The sequence below is a fragment of the Cuculus canorus genome, chromosome Z (assembly GCF_017976375.1).
Source record: "Cuculus canorus isolate bCucCan1 chromosome Z, bCucCan1.pri, whole genome shotgun sequence".
Lineage (NCBI taxonomy): Eukaryota > Metazoa > Chordata > Aves > Cuculiformes > Cuculidae > Cuculus > Cuculus canorus.
The window spans coordinates 53,966,447-53,988,864 of NC_071441.1; the positions used below are offsets into that span (position 1 = coordinate 53,966,447).

General features: G+C 39.3%; 1 protein-coding gene across 1 annotated transcript in view; it reads left to right on the forward strand.

The window, feature by feature from the left end:
* Nucleotides 1-22,418, forward strand: part of EDIL3 (EGF like repeats and discoidin domains 3) — a 259,985-nt gene that overhangs the window by 161,380 nt on the left and 76,187 nt on the right. Inside the window, exon 6 of the mRNA XM_054055095.1 lies at nt 21,863-22,044. Within this exon, the coding sequence (XP_053911070.1) occupies nt 21,863-22,044 (182 nt within the window). The remainder of the gene's footprint in view (nt 1-21,862; nt 22,045-22,418) is intronic.

The following is a 22,418-nucleotide window of genomic DNA, read 5'->3' on the forward strand; positions in this document are numbered from 1 at the left end:
AATGTTTTATATACATTTTTAACTATATCAGCTAGTCGTGGATGAAACACAATTTCTGTATTTGCATTGAGCAAGATCATCTTAAACCTTTGGCTGAAAATAAAGAGGTTTGCTGAGGCTACACCATTCTGGAAATATTGTATGACTACCATTTCTGTACTGCATAGTATGAAAGTGCAAAGAGGCAGAAAATGTTATAGAAATTACAGAACACATTGAAATTGAAATGTTCTTCCAGGCATTTCAATCACCTACTGAGAAATATTAATCAAACTCTAACACTTTTAATATTGAGTCTTCAAGCAACAAAGCAAACTAGCCCTTCTGCTGCAGAGCTTCTTTGTGCAGGCATCCTATGTGAGATGCAAATGTGTGCAAGATTAGGCTCAATAGATCAGAATTGTAGTTCTTCATTCAACACAACAGGAAAATGCGACTGAACTCACAATGTCTGATGTTGAAACAAAATACCCAGCCCTATGTCTTTGGGTACATTCACAGCTTGCTGCAGTTGTACTGTACAGCAATATCTCCCTTTGAAAATTTGTTTCTCAATATTTTACTTTGATTTGGCATTAGAAAATACAATCTTTTCTCAGGCACCTGACAGAAATCCTTCAGAAAATATGGCAACAAGCCCTTATGACATAACAGGTATATTTTATGTCCTTTCTTCTTAATACCTGAGTCATGTTGAACAAAATTGTCCTTTGGGTTGTGTCCATAGCTGGAGTATGAAGACAATACCAACTTCCAAGCACCTGCAACTTGTCTTTGTAACATCTCATTTTAGCTTGAACTACTTTGTTAAGAGGATTAAACCAACTGTCTTCTACTTGTCTGTTCTTCCCAATGAGAGAGCAGTAAAACCGCACCTTTTCAGTAACATGCTACATTACTGATGTTCACAAAATGTAGATGAGAAAAAAAATACTTCTCTTATAAATATATCCACTGTGCCAATGTTGGAAGAACTTTTGTGTGCATTTTTATGCATGCCAAAGTCTATGCACACTTCAGCATTTCTAAGCCCTAAAAGAAAAATTACAGCACACTATTATTCTCAAAGTAGCCCTCTATAGCTTTTAAATTCCTGGCCTGGTCAATAATGCACATTCTTTTTTTATGTGCCCATAGGAATGAAAAACAATTTGCAGGTAAGGAATTGGTACTATAAAAGAAATAAAACCCAAATGGTAGCCAGTAGAAGTGAGTTGAAAACAAATCACTGGCTATTATGACCAAAAAAAGCCCCCTGAAAGTATGGAAAAACACCTTCAATTAAAAAGAATTGATGATAATAAATACATGAAAAGAACAATTTACAACAGCACTAGGCTCAGCAAAGTTCCCAGTAGCCAATTCACAGGATTTTTTTTTTTCTGTTTCAAGTACTAGTCCAATTGAAAAACACCTTCTTCCAGCACTTAGTATCTATAAAGTATAGGCCATTTGTTTAAAAATAAATTCATTGTGGTGAGTGACTTGCCATCTGAACCATCCTGGTCTAGTCTGCCACTGCCATTTGGTGGACACAAAAATGAGCAGTGAGAGTAAAATAATCTTTAAAGCCGTACAAACTACTCATCATGAAACTACGTTGAGATTTGCAGTAGTTAACAAACAAGACAGGCATGGCATAAGAGTTGAAAAGCTGGAGATTTGAAAGCTGACTCACATTTTAGAGATTCATTTGAACTTAAAATTCAAGCCAAGCATGAAAGATGAAAATCCACATGAAATAAAGAGAAAATGGAACTAAACATTGTTACATGAGCCCTAAGTGAACTAAAATCACCAGGCTCAGCACAGGTCCCACTTGCAGTTTGCAGAAGGAGAAGGAAATTTAATATGTTCAGTGATCAACCTCATGCTGAGACAAGCAGCTCCTGCTGCTTTGGACAGACGGAGAATCCAGCAAAGCTTTTGTTCCAGGCATTGGTGCAGCAATGTGTAAGATACATAGGAGGGGAATGAGCAATGCCAGTAGGTTGCATCTATTTTAGTCCCTGACCACCACCATGCTCATTTGTTGCATTCCATTAAGTGATCTGAGGACTTATAAGAAATTCAGAATATCTCCAGCATCTTATTGTTGCTTGTGTTAGAAGGCAAAGCAGCATGACTTTCATCACAACTGTTTTCTAGCTTCTTCAGGGTTCAGCACAGAATGGCAGTTGTTCATCGACTGTGAGATCGGAGGCAAATGGCATGCCTGCATGGTTCTTGGACCATCAGCCCAAGAACTGCCCCATGTGGATGCACTCCTGCAGCCTGGAGGATCACCAGCCATAGCGTTACTTACTTAAGGCTGTTGCTGCTTCAAAATAAATGAGGAGGTGAACAGATATGAAAAATTGAACAGCAATGCAATACTGAGAAAGAAAGGGTTAATGTCTTTCTGTCAACATGTAAATAGTTTGGGACTTGGGTGTGAGGGATTTTTTAATTGAAGTAAAGTTAAATTTTTAAAAATTCCCATGTATCACTTTGCCAAGAAAAGCTGATGGAGTTACTCTTAATTCAAACTCTTTTCCTTTGTATCAGTGATTGTTTCCTAATATTAATGCTAAATGTAATTTGGCCAGCTCTCGGTTTCGTGTAGAATATCTTTTTACAGGAAAGTATCAAACAAAACATTTACCCTTTAAAACTGATGGATTAGTTAATAACCATGACTGATCTAGCAAAATCAGTTTGATAGAGCTCACCCATAAACATAATTTTCCTTAACATAATTCCATAATTCCGTAATTACTCTGTTCCTGGTTTTATGCAATGCACTTTTGCCTGTCCATGTTTTGAAATTTCATCCTAGGTGTAGCATAAGAAGTAAACATGTTACATCAAATTTACAGAGAAGCAAATATTTTTGGGTCTTCTACTTTTGAAAGCAAATTGGAATCGTTGCATCCACTGTGTGTAAATGTGATTCTTTTATTCAATATTTCTGAAAGGTGCCCTTTCTTTTCTGGACAGCAGTAAAACTTCTTTTACAAGGAAATTGATTTTACTATGAGTACTGAAACCTGTTCTTCTTCTATTCTCAATCATCTTGGTCTTTCCACAATTTTTTTTACAGTACCTTTAACTTTTGTATCAGGTGCAAATTTGTGTGAGTATTGTGTTTTGTTCATTTTTATGCTTGGGAAGTTTTGGTAAAAAGTGTCAGATGGAGAATCCTCAAGACCTACATTCATTTCCCGAAGCATATGATGGAATCTGTTTGGCCTTTTCTCATCTGTGCTGCAGTGGTGGTGGTTCTCCTATGAGTTTTACACAGGCAAAGTGGCTCAAGTAGCATCATGTAAAAAAGCTGCCTTTTTACGTGTCTTTGAAATAGATACATAACCATTGGAAGTAAAATATGATTTATTAATGAAGTGCAGTGTGTTTGTCTCCGTCCCCTAAGAAGCTGGATCTCTCTAGTGTTAAATGCACATTGATTTAAAAATTGAAACACTAGTTTTCTGGTGGTGTTGATTATTAGTATTTAACGATAAAGAATCCTAATTTCAGACACCTTAATACACTATAAAGTGGAATTTGATTAGGAAAGCCTAACTGTCAGCCATCGTCTAGCCCAGTAATACCTGCATCACCTGTAAGTATAAGGAGAAGCAGACTCCAAGGAGTTCACCAAGGCAGGTTGATGGGTTCAGAGTTGGATAAATTAGCCAGTATGAAAAGTTGAGGTGAAGTGTAATTTTTGTAAACAGTAAAAACTGAACCTGCCCATGTGTAAGAGACGTAATGCAGAAGAATGTTCTCTCTTGGGAAAGCAGAGATGTTACTGTGCTGTTCCGTGACCCAAGAAGGGGCCTTGAGGAAAAGCAGATTCTGACCTCTGATACAACTGGCAACTTTTATTCATGGTAGAACACCTTCAGAAGACAGTGAGAGACACAGCCCATAATTTCCAGTATGCCAGGGGCTAGGGTATGGCTAACATCATTTCAAATTTGATCAGATAAGGAAGGTATTTAGTGCTCCTATGACTAAGTACTAGTCTTGTTCACTTAAACTTCTCAACTCCTGAAAGATACATAAACCTTCAACTCAAGTTGTTCCATTTTCCAAATTGCAATTCATTCTCCTTGGAGTTGTTAGATGCAAATGTATGCTTACTGGAGAGATACTGTAGTTAAGTGCATGCATCCCTCTTTATTACTGGGATTGGGTCCACTTACACAAGACAATGTTGATTAACAAATTCTCTCGCTTTATCAGTCCTGCTGCAGTTAAGATAGTAGGTCAGTGTTCAACATTGCAATATTGTGGTCTGGGTTGAGCCAAAAGGATTTCAAGACACAAAAAATTTTACATAGCAATGTTTAGACAAGGAAGGCATTAAGATACTTCCAGGGTCATGTGAGCTTTTTGCACCAGCACAGAGCATGTATGATGAAGAGGTTATTGGGAAATTCAACTAAAATCTGTAAATTTTTATAACATAGTGTTAAAAATTTTTCTAAGTCATTATGGATAGATAATAGCATAGTTTAATGCTGTTGCTACTTTATTGAATCAAAAGGATCAACTACTGGGCTTTGTAACTCATTGTAATTTTGTCGTGTGCAACTTTATTTGGAATTTTTTAATACAGACATTGTCAGCACTGCAGAGTCTCGGCCATCAGAATTTAATGCAACAAGATTAATTTGTAAGCAGAGCTGTGTTCATATATTTATCACTGATAGGTAACTGCCCGTTTGCTTTTTCTTGGAATATTTTGTGAACATTTCTTTTTACGTAGTCATAAGTCATACCAAGTTGGTCTATATCTTTTCAGATGTCTAGGCATTTTGTAAATAAGGTGAGAGCATTTTATTCACTATATGTTCAAATAATAATTTATGCTTTATTTATGAAAGAGGAAATCGCTAAAAGATTTGGATTTTTGCTAACAGATTATGTTCTCTAATACTTTCAATCTCTTCTCTGCGTTAGCTAGAATTCAAAGTCATAGCTATGTGGTGGCTTCATTGGGCATGTTTATTTTGGAGGAATTTCAGGAATGAGGATATTATTTCTTAGTTTTTCAGCTTAGAAATATAAGTTTCTTCTTGGCAGTCCCCTAACAAACATTTTTTTTTCTACTTAATATTATATTGGATAATTGGGTTTCCTACAGAATAACAAGTAAAGAACCTATAAATGGTATGAAAAGGAGATGCCTTCTGAAATAGTAGTGTTTTAAAGTCTGTTCTTAATTGAATTGCTGTATTTATTTATTTATTATGTATGCAGTCTGTTTTCTTGGAGACATGTTTTAAATAGACTATTTACATGAATTACATAATGCATTCTAGGCTAAATTTCACTACTATTTTATTGGCAATTTCTTAAGAAGATAAAAAGGCATCATACTGGGTCAGAAATTTCAGCAGTCTGTCTGGCTTACCATCATGTCTCTGACTGTGGTAATGACAAAGATTATTTAAGGAGAGAATGTAGGCTTGGGCATTTCCTGTCATTTGTTATCATTGTATCTCCTCCAGGCCTGGATTGCCTTTAGGAATATTAGAGATTACACCCCTAGTCAGGCTTAGTATCATCTGTGGGCCTATTGTGCCTGAATTCATCCTGTTTATTTTTGCACCCATTGATCCTGTATCTGTCTCTAGAAGGCTCCAAAAGATCACTACCCACTCTGCAAAGAAGTACTTTCTTTCATGTGTGTTAAGCTATTTTCCTGTGATTTTCAGTAAGTGCTCCCTATCTTCAGTAATGAAGGTGTGATGAATTGTACTGTAAAGTTCAGTCATATTCCTTCTTGGCCATTTCCTTTCCAACTTAAAAAGTACTAGATTTTTATTCCCCTTTCCTATGATATTTGTTTTTTTCCTTTCAATCATTTCGACTGCCAGCCTCTATGCTTCTCTTAGCTCAATACCATTTTGGGATGCAGAAGCCTAAACTACACATGCTATGTGGTCACACCAGTTTCATATACCTGTAAAATAATGCTTTGTCTCATTCTCAATGCCTAAAACTCAATATTGTGTAGGCACTTTTTAAGTTTTGTTCGCAGATACAATATCTTCCGTTTGTGTACACTGAGGTTCGTGTGTCACCCTTTTGGCCACTCATTCAGTGTTCTATGTCACTCTAGAGCTGCTCATCATCACAGTGGCGTTTGATCAAGAGAGCTTAGTAGCTTCAAAGTGGACTGTTTCCCCATTCATACTTTCCTTCAGGTTACTGATGAGTAAAATGATGATCCTCAGGAGATCCTACTGCTGACATTTCATCCTGAAAAGCCTTCTGTTCTTTAATTAGGCATCTGTCTATAGTAGGGCCTTTTCCCTGCTCCCTAGCAAGAGTCTTTCATGTGAAACCCTATCAAATGCTTTCTGAAACTACAAGTACACTGTATTTCCTTCCTGTCTACACATATTGTCACCATCAAAGAACTATATTAGGTGAGGCAGGACTGCCATTTACAGAAGTTTTGTCGGCTCTTTGGCAACAAATTGCATCTATCTAGGTATGTAAAGTTCTTAATTATAGACTCAGCAGATTACCAAATATCAAAGTAGACTCACCTGCCTGTAGTTCTCATAGTGCACACTGGAGCTGGTTTTTTTTGTAGATGGAAGTGGAGCACTGATCTATAGATGCAGCTCTGTAGTCCCTAAATCTGTCTTTTTCATCTAGGCACAATTTCTAGTTAGGCTCTTAAATAGAGCTTTAAACTAGATGTGAAGGGGGAAGGGGAGGAGACCAGGCTAGTTGGGAATGAGCCTGGAAGTGGGAAACCGGTGGCTGAGAAATGGTGTGCTGGAGAGGACCACCAGTACACCACAACAGGGCAAGTGAGGGCGAGTACAAGTGGGAACAGTAAGGATGAAACTGGGTCTGTGGAATTAGTTATTCCAAGGACCAGTCAATCGAGAATAAACTCTCTTCCCTTTATGAGGGCTGAAGGTTCATCAGCCCAGCTGAAGTGCATTTACACCAATGCACGCAGCATGGGCAATAAGAAGGATGAGCTGGAAGCTGTTGTAGGGCAAGGTGACTATGATGTCATTGCCATCACAGAAACGTGGTGGGATGACTCACATAACTGGACTACAGCTATGTTGGGATATAAACTCTTCAGGCGGGACAGGAAGGGTAGGAAAGGAGGCGGGGTAGCCCTCTATGTCAAAGAGTGCTTTGATACTCTTGAACTGGATTACGGTGAGGATGGGATCGAGTGCCTATGGGTTAAAATCAGAGGAGCCCACAAGAAAGGGGACTTTGTGATAGGAGTCTGTTACAGACCACCCAGCCAAGAAGAAGCTGCTGATGAGCTCTTCTATAAACAGCTGGGGACAGTCTCTAAATCTCTGCCTCTTGTCCTTGTGGGTGACTTTAACTTTCCGGATGTCTGCTGGGAGTACAATACAGCAGAAAGGAAACAGTCTAGGAGGTTCCTGGAGTGCATTGAAGACAACTTCCTTGCACAACTGGTTAGTGAACCAACAAGGGAGGGTGCCTTCCTAGACCTGCTGTTTGTGAATAGAGAAGGTCTTGTTGGGGATTTGACGGTTGGAGGACGCCTGGGATTAAGCGATCATGAGATGATAGGGTTTTCAGTTCTAGGTGGGATTAAGAAGGGGGTTAGCAAAACAGTCACATTAAACTTCCAGAGGGCAGACTTTGGCCTGTTCAGAAGGTTGATTAGCAAAGTCCCGTGGGAAACAGTCCTTCAGGGCAAGGGAGCCCACGAGGGTTGGGCGCTCTTGAAAAATGAAATCCTAGCAGCTCAAGAGCAAGCCATCCCTGTGTTCCGGAAAAGGAGCCGGCGGGGGGAAAAGCCAGCTTGGTGGAGCAGGGAGATCTCAAGATGTGTCAATAATAAGAAGAAGCTTTATGTGCTTTGGAGGAAAGGACAGGCATCTTGGGTGGACTACAGGGACGAAGTGAGATCGTGCAGGGAAAAAATCAGGAGGGCCAAGGCCCAACTAGAAATAAAACTCGCTAAGTCTGTGAAAGACAACAAAAAGTCTTTCTACAAGTACATTAACAGGAAAAGTAGGACGAGGGAGAATATCCAGTCTCTATTGGATGCAGAAGGAATAACAGTGACAGGGGATAAGGACAAGGCTGAGGTACTAAATGCCTTCTTCGCCTCAGTCTTTAATAGCAAAGAAAGTTGTTCCTTCTGTTTACAAATCCAAGAGTTAGAGGGGCAGATTGAGGCTCCCATGATCCAAGAGGAGGCGGTTAGAGACTTGCTTGCCCAGCTAGACGCCCACAAGTCTATGGGGCCGGATGAGATCCATCCAAGAGTATTGAAGGAGCTGGCGGATGTCCTTTCCAAACCCCTATCCATCATCTTCCAGAGGTCCTGGCTGACTGGGGAAGTTCCACTAGACTGGAGGCTGGCTGATGTTGTGCCCATATACAAGAAGGGTTGCAGAGAGGATCCGGGGAACTACAGGCCTGTCAGTCTCACCTCAGTGCCAGGGAAAGTCATGGAACAGGTAATCTTGAGTGCTATCATGAAGCACATGCAAGAGAACCGGGTGATCAGGCCCAGTCAACATGGGTTTACAAAAGGCAGATCTTGCCAAACTAACCTGATCACCTTCTATGACAAAATCACTCGACTACTGGACGGGGGAAAGGCCATGGATGTAGTCTTCTTGGACTTCAGTAAAGCCTTTGACACAGTTTCTCACAGCATTCTGCTTCAAAAACTGTCAGCCTCTGGCCTGGACAGGCGTACACTCTCCTGGGTTGAAAACTGGTTGGATGGCCGGGCCCAGAGAGTGGTGGTCAATGGAATTAACTCCAGCTGGAGGCCAGTCACAAGTGGAGTTCCTCAGGGCTCAGTACTGGGTCCAGCTCTGTTCAATGTCTTTATCAATGACCTGGATGAAGGCATTGAGTGCACCCTCAGCAAGTTTGCAGATGACACTAAGCTGGGAGGAAGTGTCGATCTGCTGGAGGGTAGGAAGGCTCTGCAAAGGGATCTGAACAGGCTGGACTGCTGGGCCGAGACCAATGGGATGAGGTTTAACAAGGCCAAATGCCGGGTCCTGCACTTGGGGCACAACAACCCTATGCAGCGCTACAGACTGGGGGAAGAATGGCTGGAGAGCTGCACGGAAGAGAAGGACCTGGGGGTGCTGGTTGACAGCCGACTGAATATGAGCCAGCAGTGTGCCCAGGTGGCCAAGAAGGCCAACGGCATCTTGGCTTGTGTCAGAAACGGTGTGACCAGCAGGTCCAGGGAGGTGATTCTCCCTCTGTACTCTGCACTGGTGAGACCGCACCTTGAATACTGTGTTCAGTTCTGGACCCCTCACCACAAGAAGGATGTTGAGACTCTGGAGCGTGTCCAGAGAAGAGCAACAAAGCTGGTGAGGGGCTGGAGAACAAGTCTTACAAGGAGCAGCTGAGAGAGCTGGGGTTGTTTAGCCTTGAGAAGAGGAGGCTGAGGGGAGACCTTATTACTCTCTACAACTACCTGAAGAGTTGTGGAGAGGAGGGAGCTGGCCTCTTCTCCCAAGTGACAGAGGACAGGACAAGAGGGAATGTCCTGAAGCTCCGTCAGGGGAGGTTCAGGTTGGATATCAGAAAAAAATTCTTCACAGTAAGAGTCATTGGGTACTGGAACAGGCTGCCCAGGGAGGTGGTCGAGTCACCTTCCCTGGAGGTGTTTAAGGAACGGGTGGATGAAGTGCTTAGGGACATGGTTTAGGGAGTGTTAGGAATGGTTGGTCTCGATGATCCAATGGGTCCTTTCCAACCTTGTGATTCTGTGATTCTGTGATTCTAAAAACACTATATCATGAAATCACATTACATCCCTGGAAAGAGCAAGTCATTATTAGGTGCCAAAAGAACTCAAAGCAAACCTTTTACTTCCCTTTTGTTACATCCTCAAACTATCTTAGGCTTACTTCACTTTGTTTTCAGTCTGTGTCCTCAACACGAAGCCTGTAGAGCAAGTAAAAAGTATATACTATAAAAGTATGAAGAGAGGATTTGGTAATGGAAGCACATGATAGTCACTTAGCAGTAATGGTATTGTTAAGAAGTAGAACATAACATCCAATTTCTTAGTATTAGGTTAGGTCTGATAGCCATTGCTTACACACATGAACTGTGTTGACCAGTATAATAACACAATAATGTGCCACTGCTGGATGGTATGCTACATCAGCACAAAAAGCGTTTAATCTCTTTGGACATATCAGCGAATATTCTTCCCATTACTGTCTGAAAAGCTGTCTTCTGTTGCACGAAACAAAACTAATCACTTCATTTTCATGTCACCTTGTGAAGACTTGAAGCTTAACACAACATCAGTTTGAAAAGTTTGGTTATCTGGAAGTGTCTGTGTGTTCATTTGCTGCCACTGATGCAAATTGGTAAAGATGTTAGCTTTGACATACAGTATTTTATGTGAAGGCATGAATCAAGATTAATTACGTCCTTCGCCTTGGCGCTGAAGTACTACACTGTCTACTAGCTGGAATCACACCTCAAAAATCAGAGTAATAGTAATTAAAATGTTAATAGGTCAAAAGAATCCATTTTGTTTTGTTTTAAACCTGCAAAGCAAACTTATGGAGACTAATGACTTCTATGAATCAAATTTCAGAGCTGAATGTCTTTATAAACTTCCCAGGGCTGGGCAAAAATGTGCTATTTCAGCAGTTGCCTGGATATTATAAATGCTGTAACTTTAATATTCTTATCTACCAACAGATAAAAACTATCTGAAATAATCACAGACATTTGTGTTCTTCATGTCTACTGAAGTGCAAAATAAGATTGATGTTTGTAACATTTTATTTTGTGGATTCAATTTGCATTGTGATGGACTAAAGAGAGGAACACGTGATCTGTTACCTTGTCTCAGTGGAAGTGCTGATTAAATTCCTTCAATGGAACGAAAACATTGATTTGGTCTTCCCCTTAGGATTAGTGTTCAGAACAACAATTAACATGAGTTGCCTCAACAAAGTTATTCAATACCACTCAGATCAGAACATTGGATTGTGGAAAAAGCATTTGAGCTACATGGAGTAAGCAAGCGATTTGATTACCTTCAAAATGATTGAAGTAGCCCGTAGCTAAAATGCGTGAAGTTGAGCTTGTGGTCTGTAGCCTTGTTCCCCCTGTTTTGCTCACCAGCGATCTTCAAACTCCAGTTCATGTAATGAGAGGTTGAATAGCTCAAGTCCAAAGCACTGATTTACTTGAGCTAGAGATTTTTAGGTCAGATTAGCAAAATCAGATTTATAGCTAATGTGGGTGCAGTAGTATACCATCCCTTTGGGCAGCAATATTTTTAATACTCATTTAGAGAACTGCAGTTCTAAAATTCAAAAAATCAGTGTTTCATACACAGCTCTTGCACAATTTAAGATTAAGTGGAAGTCTGCCTCTGTGTGGGAGGGACTGTAGTGAGCATTGGCTTTGTTTATTTTTAAAAGTGATTTTTTAAGAGGTGACATAAAGAAGCAGTAGCTGCTACTGGGGAAAAAAATGTCATGAACTGAAGAGAAGAAGAGATGTCGCTAAGAACATGCCTGACAGAAAAAAGGGGCAAATACATTAAAAAATATAGGAATATGCCTGCTGTATTTATGTACTCTCCAGCTATACTGGTACACTGTAATCAGTGCTTATGGACTACTGAAGCCAACCCATGAGACTATTAATCAGATAATGAGCTGGGATATGTGACTGTCCTTCACAACATCTCAATACAATGTGCTTGCTCTGTGCAAGTATGACTGAGACAAACCGAATGTAAAAAGCCAAACCTAATGCTTCCACTAACTTAAGATTTCAGCTCTTCTTCAGTCTGTCATAGTTTATCTTTACACATATAGTCTGCATACATAAGCAAAGACAGACATAAGCAAAGAAAGCACCTTCTGGAAAATGAAAATTCTCATTGGGTCTCTAACCTCTAGAAATCAAATTGTAATTCCTGTGATCAGAAATTCTTCCATTTTTTTTAAATATACTGTTTGTCCATGCAGCTAAAAGCAAAATGTTACTTTTGTACAGAAAAGTTGACAGAATTTTTGCATATCAGGTGTCACTCTAATAGTCTGGCACTGAAATACGTTCATACTTAATTTTATCAGAAAAAATGTAGATGGCAGACACATTTTTATGAGTATTCTGCTTAAGAATGGCTCTCAAGAAATAAAAGGGCTAAATCAAAGAATAGTTTGTTTTTTTAGTTTGTTTTTATTAATCATCATATATATTTTAAAGCAATGTCTTTTCAGTGTTTTTAAAATTCATCTAATTCATTTCACTTAGTTTTAGACTCTCAAACCTAGGTACTGAGTTGAGGAGAGTGCTCTAGCCTTGTTCCTTCATCAACAGAAACAGAAAAGGTGATTACATCTGTCTTAAACACTTTCTTAATAGATAATGGAGAAATTGTGGTTTAGAGTTGTGTCTTTCTTCCCACTGATGACAGAAGGAGTCTAAGCAGCAAGTTTAGAGTAGATATGTTATTTGTAGATGGCTGAAGCTGGGTCACATGAATTGTATCGCTTGTGTTTGGTTAGCTATTTTTAAATATAAACACTTTGTAATAATGTCCTTTTTATGGTGAGAAGAGATATTGATAGGGAAGAAGAAGAGAGTAGGAAAAAAGTGTATATACAGATTTGATGTAGATTTAAAATACACCATGGAGTCAAAAATATTACATTTCATTTTACTACATTGCTGTAGTAATGAAATACTTCTTTTACTACAAATATGCAATGACAACTTTTGGATCTTCATTCTGATTTTTTTCCCAGTCTAATGAAAGTCCCTGACCTTTAAATTAATTCTGTATTTTTAACAGGAATTCAAGCCCTGATCCTTAAAGCTGCTTTACATGAATATAAGGTTATTACCTACATCAAATGGCTTCCAGGAACAAGATCTAAATGCCAATATATGAATTTCCAGTTATTAGAAAGTTAGATGTGTTATAGAAGAAGATGGAAACAGGCTATATGAACTGTTGTTTCTGGGTAGTCATATTAAAATAACAGTCATTTCTATGCAGTTTGTGTTCGATACTGTGGACACAGCTCATATTTAGCGTATCACTTCAGCAGTATATTCTAAGGTATTGCCATATTTTTACTTCTTTCTGAAAAATATGTATTCCATTGTAATGCAGAATTCATATTAGTGCTGCAGGTAGTTTTTAGACAATTTCAGTGACTACATCTTGTAACAAGTAATATTGTCATTTCTAGGAACAGTTGCTGTTCTGTTGGAGGGCAGGGGGAGGAATCAACCACAAAACCAGAAAGGATCTCTCCAGGTAGCAAAATGAGATCTGCTACGTGAAAGGACATATTCTTCTCCTGGCAAATAAAGATTACATTGATTACATTAATTACATTGATGTTGTAATCCCACTGATTTGCATTGTAGGCCTTCTAGAAAAATGTAGGTTGTCTTTCAGTGTAACGAGACCCTGTCTTTCCAGTTTTATTTACAAGAGAAGGTTTGGGTTTGCTTTTTTTTAAACCTGCTTTTTGTAACAGGCAGATTTTGAGAAGAAGCAGTCATTAAGCACATGGGTATGTCATGAGATGCCTTCAAACTAGCAGTAGTTGGTTAGTGTTTCACCTTTCCTGATGGAATTTAATAGATGTAAAATAAGTCAGTAAGTTTTCCCATTCAGTTAGCAAGTCTGAAATTAACATTTTCACAAGCCAGCACAATTGTGAGTGTGCGTTTGCATCAGCAGGTCACTCCAGTTGAGAGGCAGAATATGAGCTTTCTAAGTGGTGATAGCCATTTAGCAGCACTGGTATAAATATTCTTTAGCTTGCGGGTTTTTTTCCTAGGAATTCTGGCAGTTCCTTGAAACAGTAATGTTACCACTTTAAGACGTATTCTTCCAGCTTATTTAAATATTATAGTTTTCTGGTACAGATGTTGCCCTGTGGCAGAGAAAAACCATGATCTTTCGAATGAACTCAGTGAGAAGAGTGGATACACTATTATGTAATGCATTTGCCAAACAGGCAAGGTTTTTGTCCATGTTGCATGCTCCATATATGAAAAAAAAAAAAACCAAACAAATGGATGTAAATATAAAACTAAGGACCTCTGAAAGAAGTTGTCTGTAGCTATCTTGAAATCAGGCTGAACTTCTGTAGAACACTGGGTCTCAATGGCAAATGTCCCGATATATCTGAATAGCTGCTGAGTTTCCTTCTATTCTTTGGAGAAATTTTTCTCTCAATACCTGAAGAGGAGAGAAGTGCACAGATTGCACAGGGCTAAGCAGCAGCAAACAGAAAAGTTTCTTTTTAAATCCAGTAAGTTCCTAGTTCATTTGCTACGTGCCTAAATTATGCTTAAGTTGTTACTTGCTGTGCTCTATGCCACAACCATTTGAAGTAAATGAGGTAATTAATCCACAACTCCATATGTCTTCTCCACCCAAAGCCACCCAAGTCCAGATCCAACAAAAAACCTTGGGATTGATAAATAGACTTGCAATTGCATATCTTTCTTGCCATTTCAACCTAAGATGATTATAATAAACAATTACTTTTATGAAGCACTTAAAGTCTATTGTTTCTGTCTGTCATTCCTTAAATGTGTAAGTATGACTACGTCAATTATTTTTGCAATATGACTTGAAAGCTCAAATGAATTTAACTTCAATAATAAGAATATAGTTTAATTTTTTTGAAAAGGCATTTTTTTAATGTTAATCCATAATTTCTCCTTCATTCAAATTAATCTTAATCCTTAACCTGTCCTGGCTGCGAAAAGAAAAGCCCTGCTGGAATGTGGCTTCATAGATTGCACATGGATGGGTACTTTATTAGCAGAATGCTAAATGATTGTTCATATCAATCTAACCAGCTCCTGTAATAATAAATGTACAGTTATGTAAAGACGGCTATCCATGACAGAACAAACTGGGCAAGGAGTGTGGGTGGCAGAAGGAACAAGAATAAATAGGAGGCTGAAGCCTATATTGCATGTTGGGGAATTCATGCATATATCTGCATTAATTACTGCAATATCAAGGGTCATCTGTAATCCCATTGTCAGGATTTGTGTTCGGCACAATTACTGTGCTATACTAAGCACAGACAGAGTAATCTCATTCCATAAAATGAGGTGCTAGGAGAAAGATAGGACTGCAGATGTCTAAAGCAGATTTGTTTTCTGTGTGCCTTCAATTTTGCATCTGTTTGTTTTCATGATGTTAGCTAGTGACAAGCCAACAAAGGAACTGAAAGCTATATATTCAGGCTGCAAAATCAGGTATGTTTCATCATCAAAACTAAGAAATCTTTTTCTTCTGTTTGCAGAGGCACAATCCTCACATGTTCGAACAATTTTTAAACCATTTGAACGTTTTCCCTAACTTGTGGACTGACATAAATGTAGAAGTTCAAATTAAAAATACTCAAATAACATCTTTACCTAGTACTTTCTGTTTATTATCTCCTACTGTAGTAATTCTTTACCCTAAAATGGTTTGTCCTTCCCCTGTTAGAGGTGGAATCAGTGACATATTTCCCTATTCTAATTTACTCTGCAGAGGTATCAGTGTAAAATACTTTGTTAACTGTCATCTTCTATTTCCCTTTGCACAAATATTTTTTGTCCAGTTGGAGGGATTTATTGTTGTAAGAGATAAGGTTGGAAATTTCAGTCCTTATTGGATGCAAAGGGAACAACTGTGATAAAGGGTGAGGTCAAGGCTGAGGTACTTAATGCCTTCTTTGCCTCAGTCTTTAGTAGTAAGGAAATTTGTTCCCTGTACGTACATACCCAGAAGTTAGAGGAGCAGAACGAAGCTTCCATGATCCAAGAGGAGGTAGTTAGAGACTTACTGGCCCAGTGAGACACCCACAGGTCTATGGGGCCAGATGGGATCCATCCAAGAGTATTGAGGGAGCTGGCAGACTTGCCAAACCCCTTTCCATCATCTTTCAGCAGTCCTGTCTGACTGGGGAAGTTCCACTTGAGGCTGGATGATGTTATGCTCATCTTCAAGAAGGGCTGGAGGGAGGATCCAGGAAACTGTAGGCCTGTCAGTCTGACCTCAGTGCCAGGGAAACTCATGGAACAGGTGATCTTGAGTGCTATCATGAAGCACACGCAAGAGAACTGGGTGATCAGGCCCAGTCAACACGGGTTCATGAAAGGCAGGTCTTGCCAAACTAACCTGATCGCCTTCTATGACAAAGTGACCCGACTACTGGATGAGGGAAAGGCGTTGGATGTAGTCTTCTTGGACTTCAGTAAAGCCTTTGACACACTTTCTCACACCATTCTGCTTCAGAAACTGTCACCCTCTGGCCTGGACAGACGCACACTCTCCTGGGTTGAAAACTGGTTGGATGGCCGGGCCCAGAGAGTGGTGGTCAATGGAATTAACTCCAGCTGGAGGCCAGTTACAAGTGGGGTTCCCCAGGGCTCAGTACTGGGTCCAGCCCTGTTCAATGTCTTTATCAATAGCTTGGATGAGGGAATCAAATGCACCCTAAGTGAGTTTGCAGCTGACACTAAGCTGGGTAGAACCGTGGATTTGCTGGAGGGTAGGGAGGCTCTGCAAAGGGACCTGAACAGGCTGGACCGCTGGTCTGAGATCAATGGTGTTAGGTTTAACAAGGCCAAATGCCGGGTCCTGCACTTGGGGCACAACAGCCCTGTGCAGTGCTACAGACTAGGAGAAGTCTGGCTAGAAAGCTGCCTGGAGGAGAAGGACCTGGGGGTGTTGGTTGACAGTCAACTGAACATGAGCCAGCAGTGTGCCCAGGTGGCCAAGAAGGCCAATGGCATCTTGGCTTGTATCAGAAACGGTGTGACCAGCAGGTCCAGGGAGGTGATTCTCCCTCTGTACTCAGCACTGGTGAGACCACACCTCGAATCCCATGTTCAGTTCTGGGCCCCTCACCACAAGAAGGATGCTGAGGCTCTGGAGTGTGTCCAGAGAAGAGCAATGAAGCTGGTGAGGGGGCTGGAGAACAAGTCTTACGAGGAGCGGCTGAGAGAGCTGGGGTTGTTTAGCCTGGAGAAGAGGAGGCTGAGGGGAGACCTCATTGCTCTCTACAACTACCTGAAAGGAGGTTGTGGAGAGGAGGGAGCTGGCCTCTTCTCCCAAGTGACAGAGGACAGGACAAGGGAGAATGGCCTGAAGCTCTGCCAGAGGAGGTTCAGGCTGGACATCAGGAAAAAATTTCACAGAAAGGGTCATTGGGCACTGGTAGCGGCTGCCCAGGGAGGTGGTTGAGTCACCATCCCTGGAGGTATTAAAAGATGAGTGGATGAGATGCTCAGGGGCATGATTTAGGGATAGCTAGGAATCATTGGACTCAATGATCCTGGAGGTCTTTTCCAACCTAGTGATTCAGTGATTCTGTGAAGTGTAGAGCTCTGTTTGCCATACAGTCTACAAGTGAAATCTGGACTATTGATCATTTGCTTTATGTTGCAAAATGGTATGTAACGTCTCAGATCTAGTGAAGTTTGAGACTGTAAAAGAAGCCTTCAAGGCAGTATTATAGACATCCCATCTTTGCGTGAATAGGTGAAGATTCTCAGGAGAACTGAAGAGAAAGAAATGAGTTCTTCACTTTTCCATCGGTGCTGACTTTTCCTGTGATTCCTTGAATCCATTCACAGTTGTGCTTCTTGGTACGCCTTCAGTTTCTATCATCTTCACAGAGTATTTGGCATTGTGGGCATAGGTTTGTGTTTGATCAGAACAAGAGAAGCATCAAAAGGGTTTTATTTAGTGCATACCACTTGTCACTGTAGGATTTAAAACTATTTACTACTTTTGTATTTAATGACACTAAAATAGCGGCCCCAGGTGACAAAATCTTCCTTGTGAATCTCTATCATGAACCTGTCAAGCAGCTTTTTAATCGCTGTTTTATTTTTTTTTTTTTACTTCCTTGCATTAAGATGATTGTCATACCCCAGTATGTCAGCATTAACTAATAAAAATGTTTTTCTATTTAATGACTGATGTTGACCAGACTGAATTCTACAGAGTTGGTGTAGTGATATTATTAAGCCCTTGGAGACTGCAGTTTCCCAAGATTTTTGTTAAATGAGCTGTGGATCTAATAAAAGAGACAACAAACATAATACAGCTCACATTTGTTCTGCAAAATATGTATCTGTATTTTATTTAAAAGACAAACAGCCTCCAAAATCTGCATTTGCTTCTTTCCATCATTGTTAGTAGCCAGTGGCATATCATAGTGTTTAAGCAGTAAAAGAAAAAATTGGTATCTTAACTTGTTGGAAAGTATTGTTTGTTTCTCAAATTGACTATCTTATGCAGAAGCTAGTCTTTAACCAATCTTTTACTGATATAACACGTTTGGTGGAATCAGGGTAGAATATCCAGCTGAGAGGTTTCAAGCAAGGTAAATGGGCAGTTCTAACTATAGAAGAGCTTACTCACAGAATCCTAGCAAAACCTCTGCAGAAGTCCTGGCTGTTCAATACATAAGAAAGACAGCAGAATGTTCTGATAATTTAAGAAATGTGCTTAGCATTGATAAAAGTATTGAAGAGTTTGAAATACAGAAAACACAAGTTGACCTGGCTGTGAAACAAGGTTAAATTCAATGTGGTCAGGTTCAAGGTAAAACAACTAAAAAAAACCCTGTCACGATGCATGTGGAAGAATCATGTCTGAGGAAGAGATGGCCTTGGGTGGGCTCCCTCAAGGCCCATCTGCCAGGCCCGTGCCTAGGACATTGTTCCATTCATCAACACTGCTATGGTCAGAGTAGGATTTCATGACAAGTTCTGTGGTTTGGACCTGCAAGCATGTCTTGAACAAGATCAAGCTTTAGCTTAAACCAAACTTCCTGCTGCATGAGAATGATCTGATGTCCTCCAAAGTGGTGAAAAAAGATGGTGCTCTAAAGATAGACCTCAGTGCTGTGTATGTATCCATTAAATTGTAAGGCTAATATTGTTTAGAAATCATCGTCCAGTCTCACATTCCCTATGCATTTTGTGTTCCTATGCTTAAACTGAATATAGAAATGGAAAATATCTCTAATGTGGTCGTTTTAATTTTTTGAAGTGTTAAATTTTGTTTTTAACTCATGTTGAAAAACTAACAAACACAACAAACCAAGATTGGAACTGCAATTAAAATAAGAAGCTTGTACAATGAAGTACCTATTCCCTGAAGGTAGAGATTTGCTTTGGATTTCAGGAATAATCCTCCTAAAGCTAAAGAAGGTTAACACTTTTGACCATATATGGTCATAGCTGACAAAGAAGAGCTATGTGCTTTACTTGGTAATGTAATTGCCTTCAATTTAGAAGGGAAAAATCACCTTTGTCCTGTAAGGAACTGACACATATTTCACATAGCATTTGCATCTGGAGCATGATACCTAACATGCCTTCAAATCAAAACTTTCCACAAAGCTCTGCATCCTAAACAGAGGTTGATAAGCAAAAAAAAAAAATGGAAGTCCACATCTCTTCCAAGTCTGCCAAAGCTGAGATGTCTATTGGAGATTAGGAGTCTTGGCATCAAAAACATATTCTTCTGAAAATAATCTGCTAAAGACAAACACCCTTCAACCCCACTCAAAACAGGCCTTGATACAAGGTGTGGCCCTGGCTCCATGCATGCATTTTTCCCATTAGATCACTGAATAACACCAGCAAGGCTGACGGGGTTGTCATCCCTGTGCTCCTCACCACAAGGAGACAGAATACAGCTACATGCTCCACATCCATGTTAAAACCCTTGGCACACCTAAGTGCCTCTTTCTTAAGCTCCAATTGCTAAGGTCCCTTCTATTTTCTTCCATCTATGTTTTTAAATAGTTATCAATCTAAGCTAGCAGCTCTTAGGGTTCATTAATTGCATGGTAAGCTGGAATCAATCCTGTATGTACCGTGTGTATTTCTGTGTTTACACGTATGTATAGACACACCTGTGTGCACTTTCTTTTCCGTTATGAAATGATAAATGTATTGTAATAAGTAAATACAAGAAAGTTTTCAAAGTAGATATGCAATTTTCTTAGGAAAGTGGATTAGTTTACCTCTCCCTTGCAAGGATATATGGCAATTTATACACCAAAGGAATTAATTCTGTTTAGATGCAAAGATTGCAGAAACAGAGATAAGATTCGAATAGGTCTTTCAATTTCTAAGTAATGCTGAAGATCATGATGAAAAATTACACTTTTCCAGCACAGGTAGGTTTTGTAATGCATCCTGCATTGTGTCTGCCTATGCTGGTGACAAATAACTTGTTTTCTTCTGGCCCTATTATGCACCGAGCACAGCAGCAGGAGAGAGCTGCATTTTGTAACATTTTTTGCAGTGTGAACAGAGTTATTAGTAGAGTGCTGAACACACTGCCTTTATTTTTGGATGATACATTACACGTAAAAGTAGAACAAGGACTTCAGGTTCTAGCCAAGCTTCATGGACTGATAAAATTGTGGATGAAATTATTGTGTGGTGCAAGTCAGTCATTAATTTCAGTGGAGCCAGGATTTCATGTCGTGGAAGTAAGCAATTTTTACATCTAAAAAGGAACACATTCAGACCCCACCTGTCTTGGTTTGTCTTTTCAGAGCACAGGCATGTGTTTGTCCATGGATCTGGCTCCATAATCAACTTATAACTGCAATGTAGTTTGTATTTTTTCTCTGTTATCAGTGACAAGTAATACCCAGAGACTGTGACTCTGGGCATTGTCTCCCTGACTCAGCTTCTGCCATAAGGAGCAAATTGCACTGGTCATTTGTTTTCTTTTTACTTTTAAATTAATAGGGATTTTTTTTATTTTTTTTTTTTTTTTGTGACTTTCTGCCCATATGGTGTAAAAATGTCACAGCAGTACCATTTCAGAGTTCATTCTCAGTTACTGCTGAAGGTGAAAAATTGCCAGGCCTCTGAGAAAACTTGAAGTGTAAGTAAATGTCTGTCCTAATGTATTCAAAATTGCTGAAGTGCAGTTGACCTGCAAAGTAGAAGATCTTTTTGATAACTCAGCAAGATTGGTTGCTACAGTACTTCCTGCAACTAGCCTCTCTTTAATCTCTGCCTCTTTATTTACTTGGAAGTTGTTAGGGGTATTTAATAGTAGGCAGATTGCCAATAATTTGTATATAATAATTTTTCAAAAATTTTTATGTCTGGATGGCTCACAAAAACTGGATGCTTTTGTTCCTGTATCCAAAGTACATTCAGAAAACAATGTATGTAGAAAAATAATGAACTTAAAAAAGATTAAGACAACAATTATTTCAGGTGAACAAATTAACGATGAATACCACACATAAAATTCTGAAAACCTGAACGTTACATTTAAATACGTACTTTGTGGCTTGCTGATTAAATGTCTAAGACCTTTAACTATTTTTAATGTAACTGAGAAGTAGCATCTGATTTCATATTTCTAAGGACAGCTGCAGTAACCATTTGTAGTGTATTGGTTAAAGCCTATTCTCTATGGTGAGAGCAACAACATGGAACTTCGCAGTTATTGTAGAATTCTAAATTTTCTTTTAGGAATTATTTCAATATTTGAAACTGAGGGTAATTTACTTTCATTGTATACATAAAACCCAAGCTCACAACTCTTCAGAGAGAACAAAGTAAAAAAAAACTTAATGTAACTAATTAATTTGGCAATGGGAATGCTTATTTAGAACTAATATTTTTCTGCCGTTTTTTTTATTTCTACAAAAAGAACATGCTACTCAAGTGCTTTAAATCTCTTCTAATTACGTATTTGGTCTGTCATTTTGGATCTATTTATACACTATTTGTAATTACAGACACTTGGGACTAGAAAAGTTTATTATTTCAGTTGCATTCATTTCTTTTCTCTTTTCATTTCTAGGATGCTCTGGCCCACTAGGGATAGAAGGAGGAATTGTGTCAAACCAACAAATTACCGCATCATCCACTCATCGAGCTCTTTTTGGACTCCAGAAATGGTATCCATACTATGCACGACTTAATAAGAAGGGCCTTGTGAATGCTTGGACTGCTGCAGAAAATGACAGATGGCCGTGGATTCAGGTAACAGATGGAGCTGTGGAGGAAAAAAATCTCCTTGATTCAACTGCTTGAGTTTCTTAAGAAACTGATGAAGACAAGTGGTGAACAAACAGCTAGGTTCTTATACCCTGTCAGAAGTAGCCTGTACTAAAAGGGACTGTTTAGTTGCAAGAAGGTAATAATCTTGATTTCACAAATGCACAAATATTTTTATTTGAAAAAAATCATGTGCATATGCTCAATTGTGGCACTAAACCATGGAAGCAATTCACGAATGACTCTTTTCAAGGAATCTGCCTTCTGGATATGTTACATTGGCTCATTAGATCCTTAGTAAGATTTTGCAGCAATATCTCTTGGTAGAGGTGCTTTGGTGCATGCAGCAGTCCTTGGGC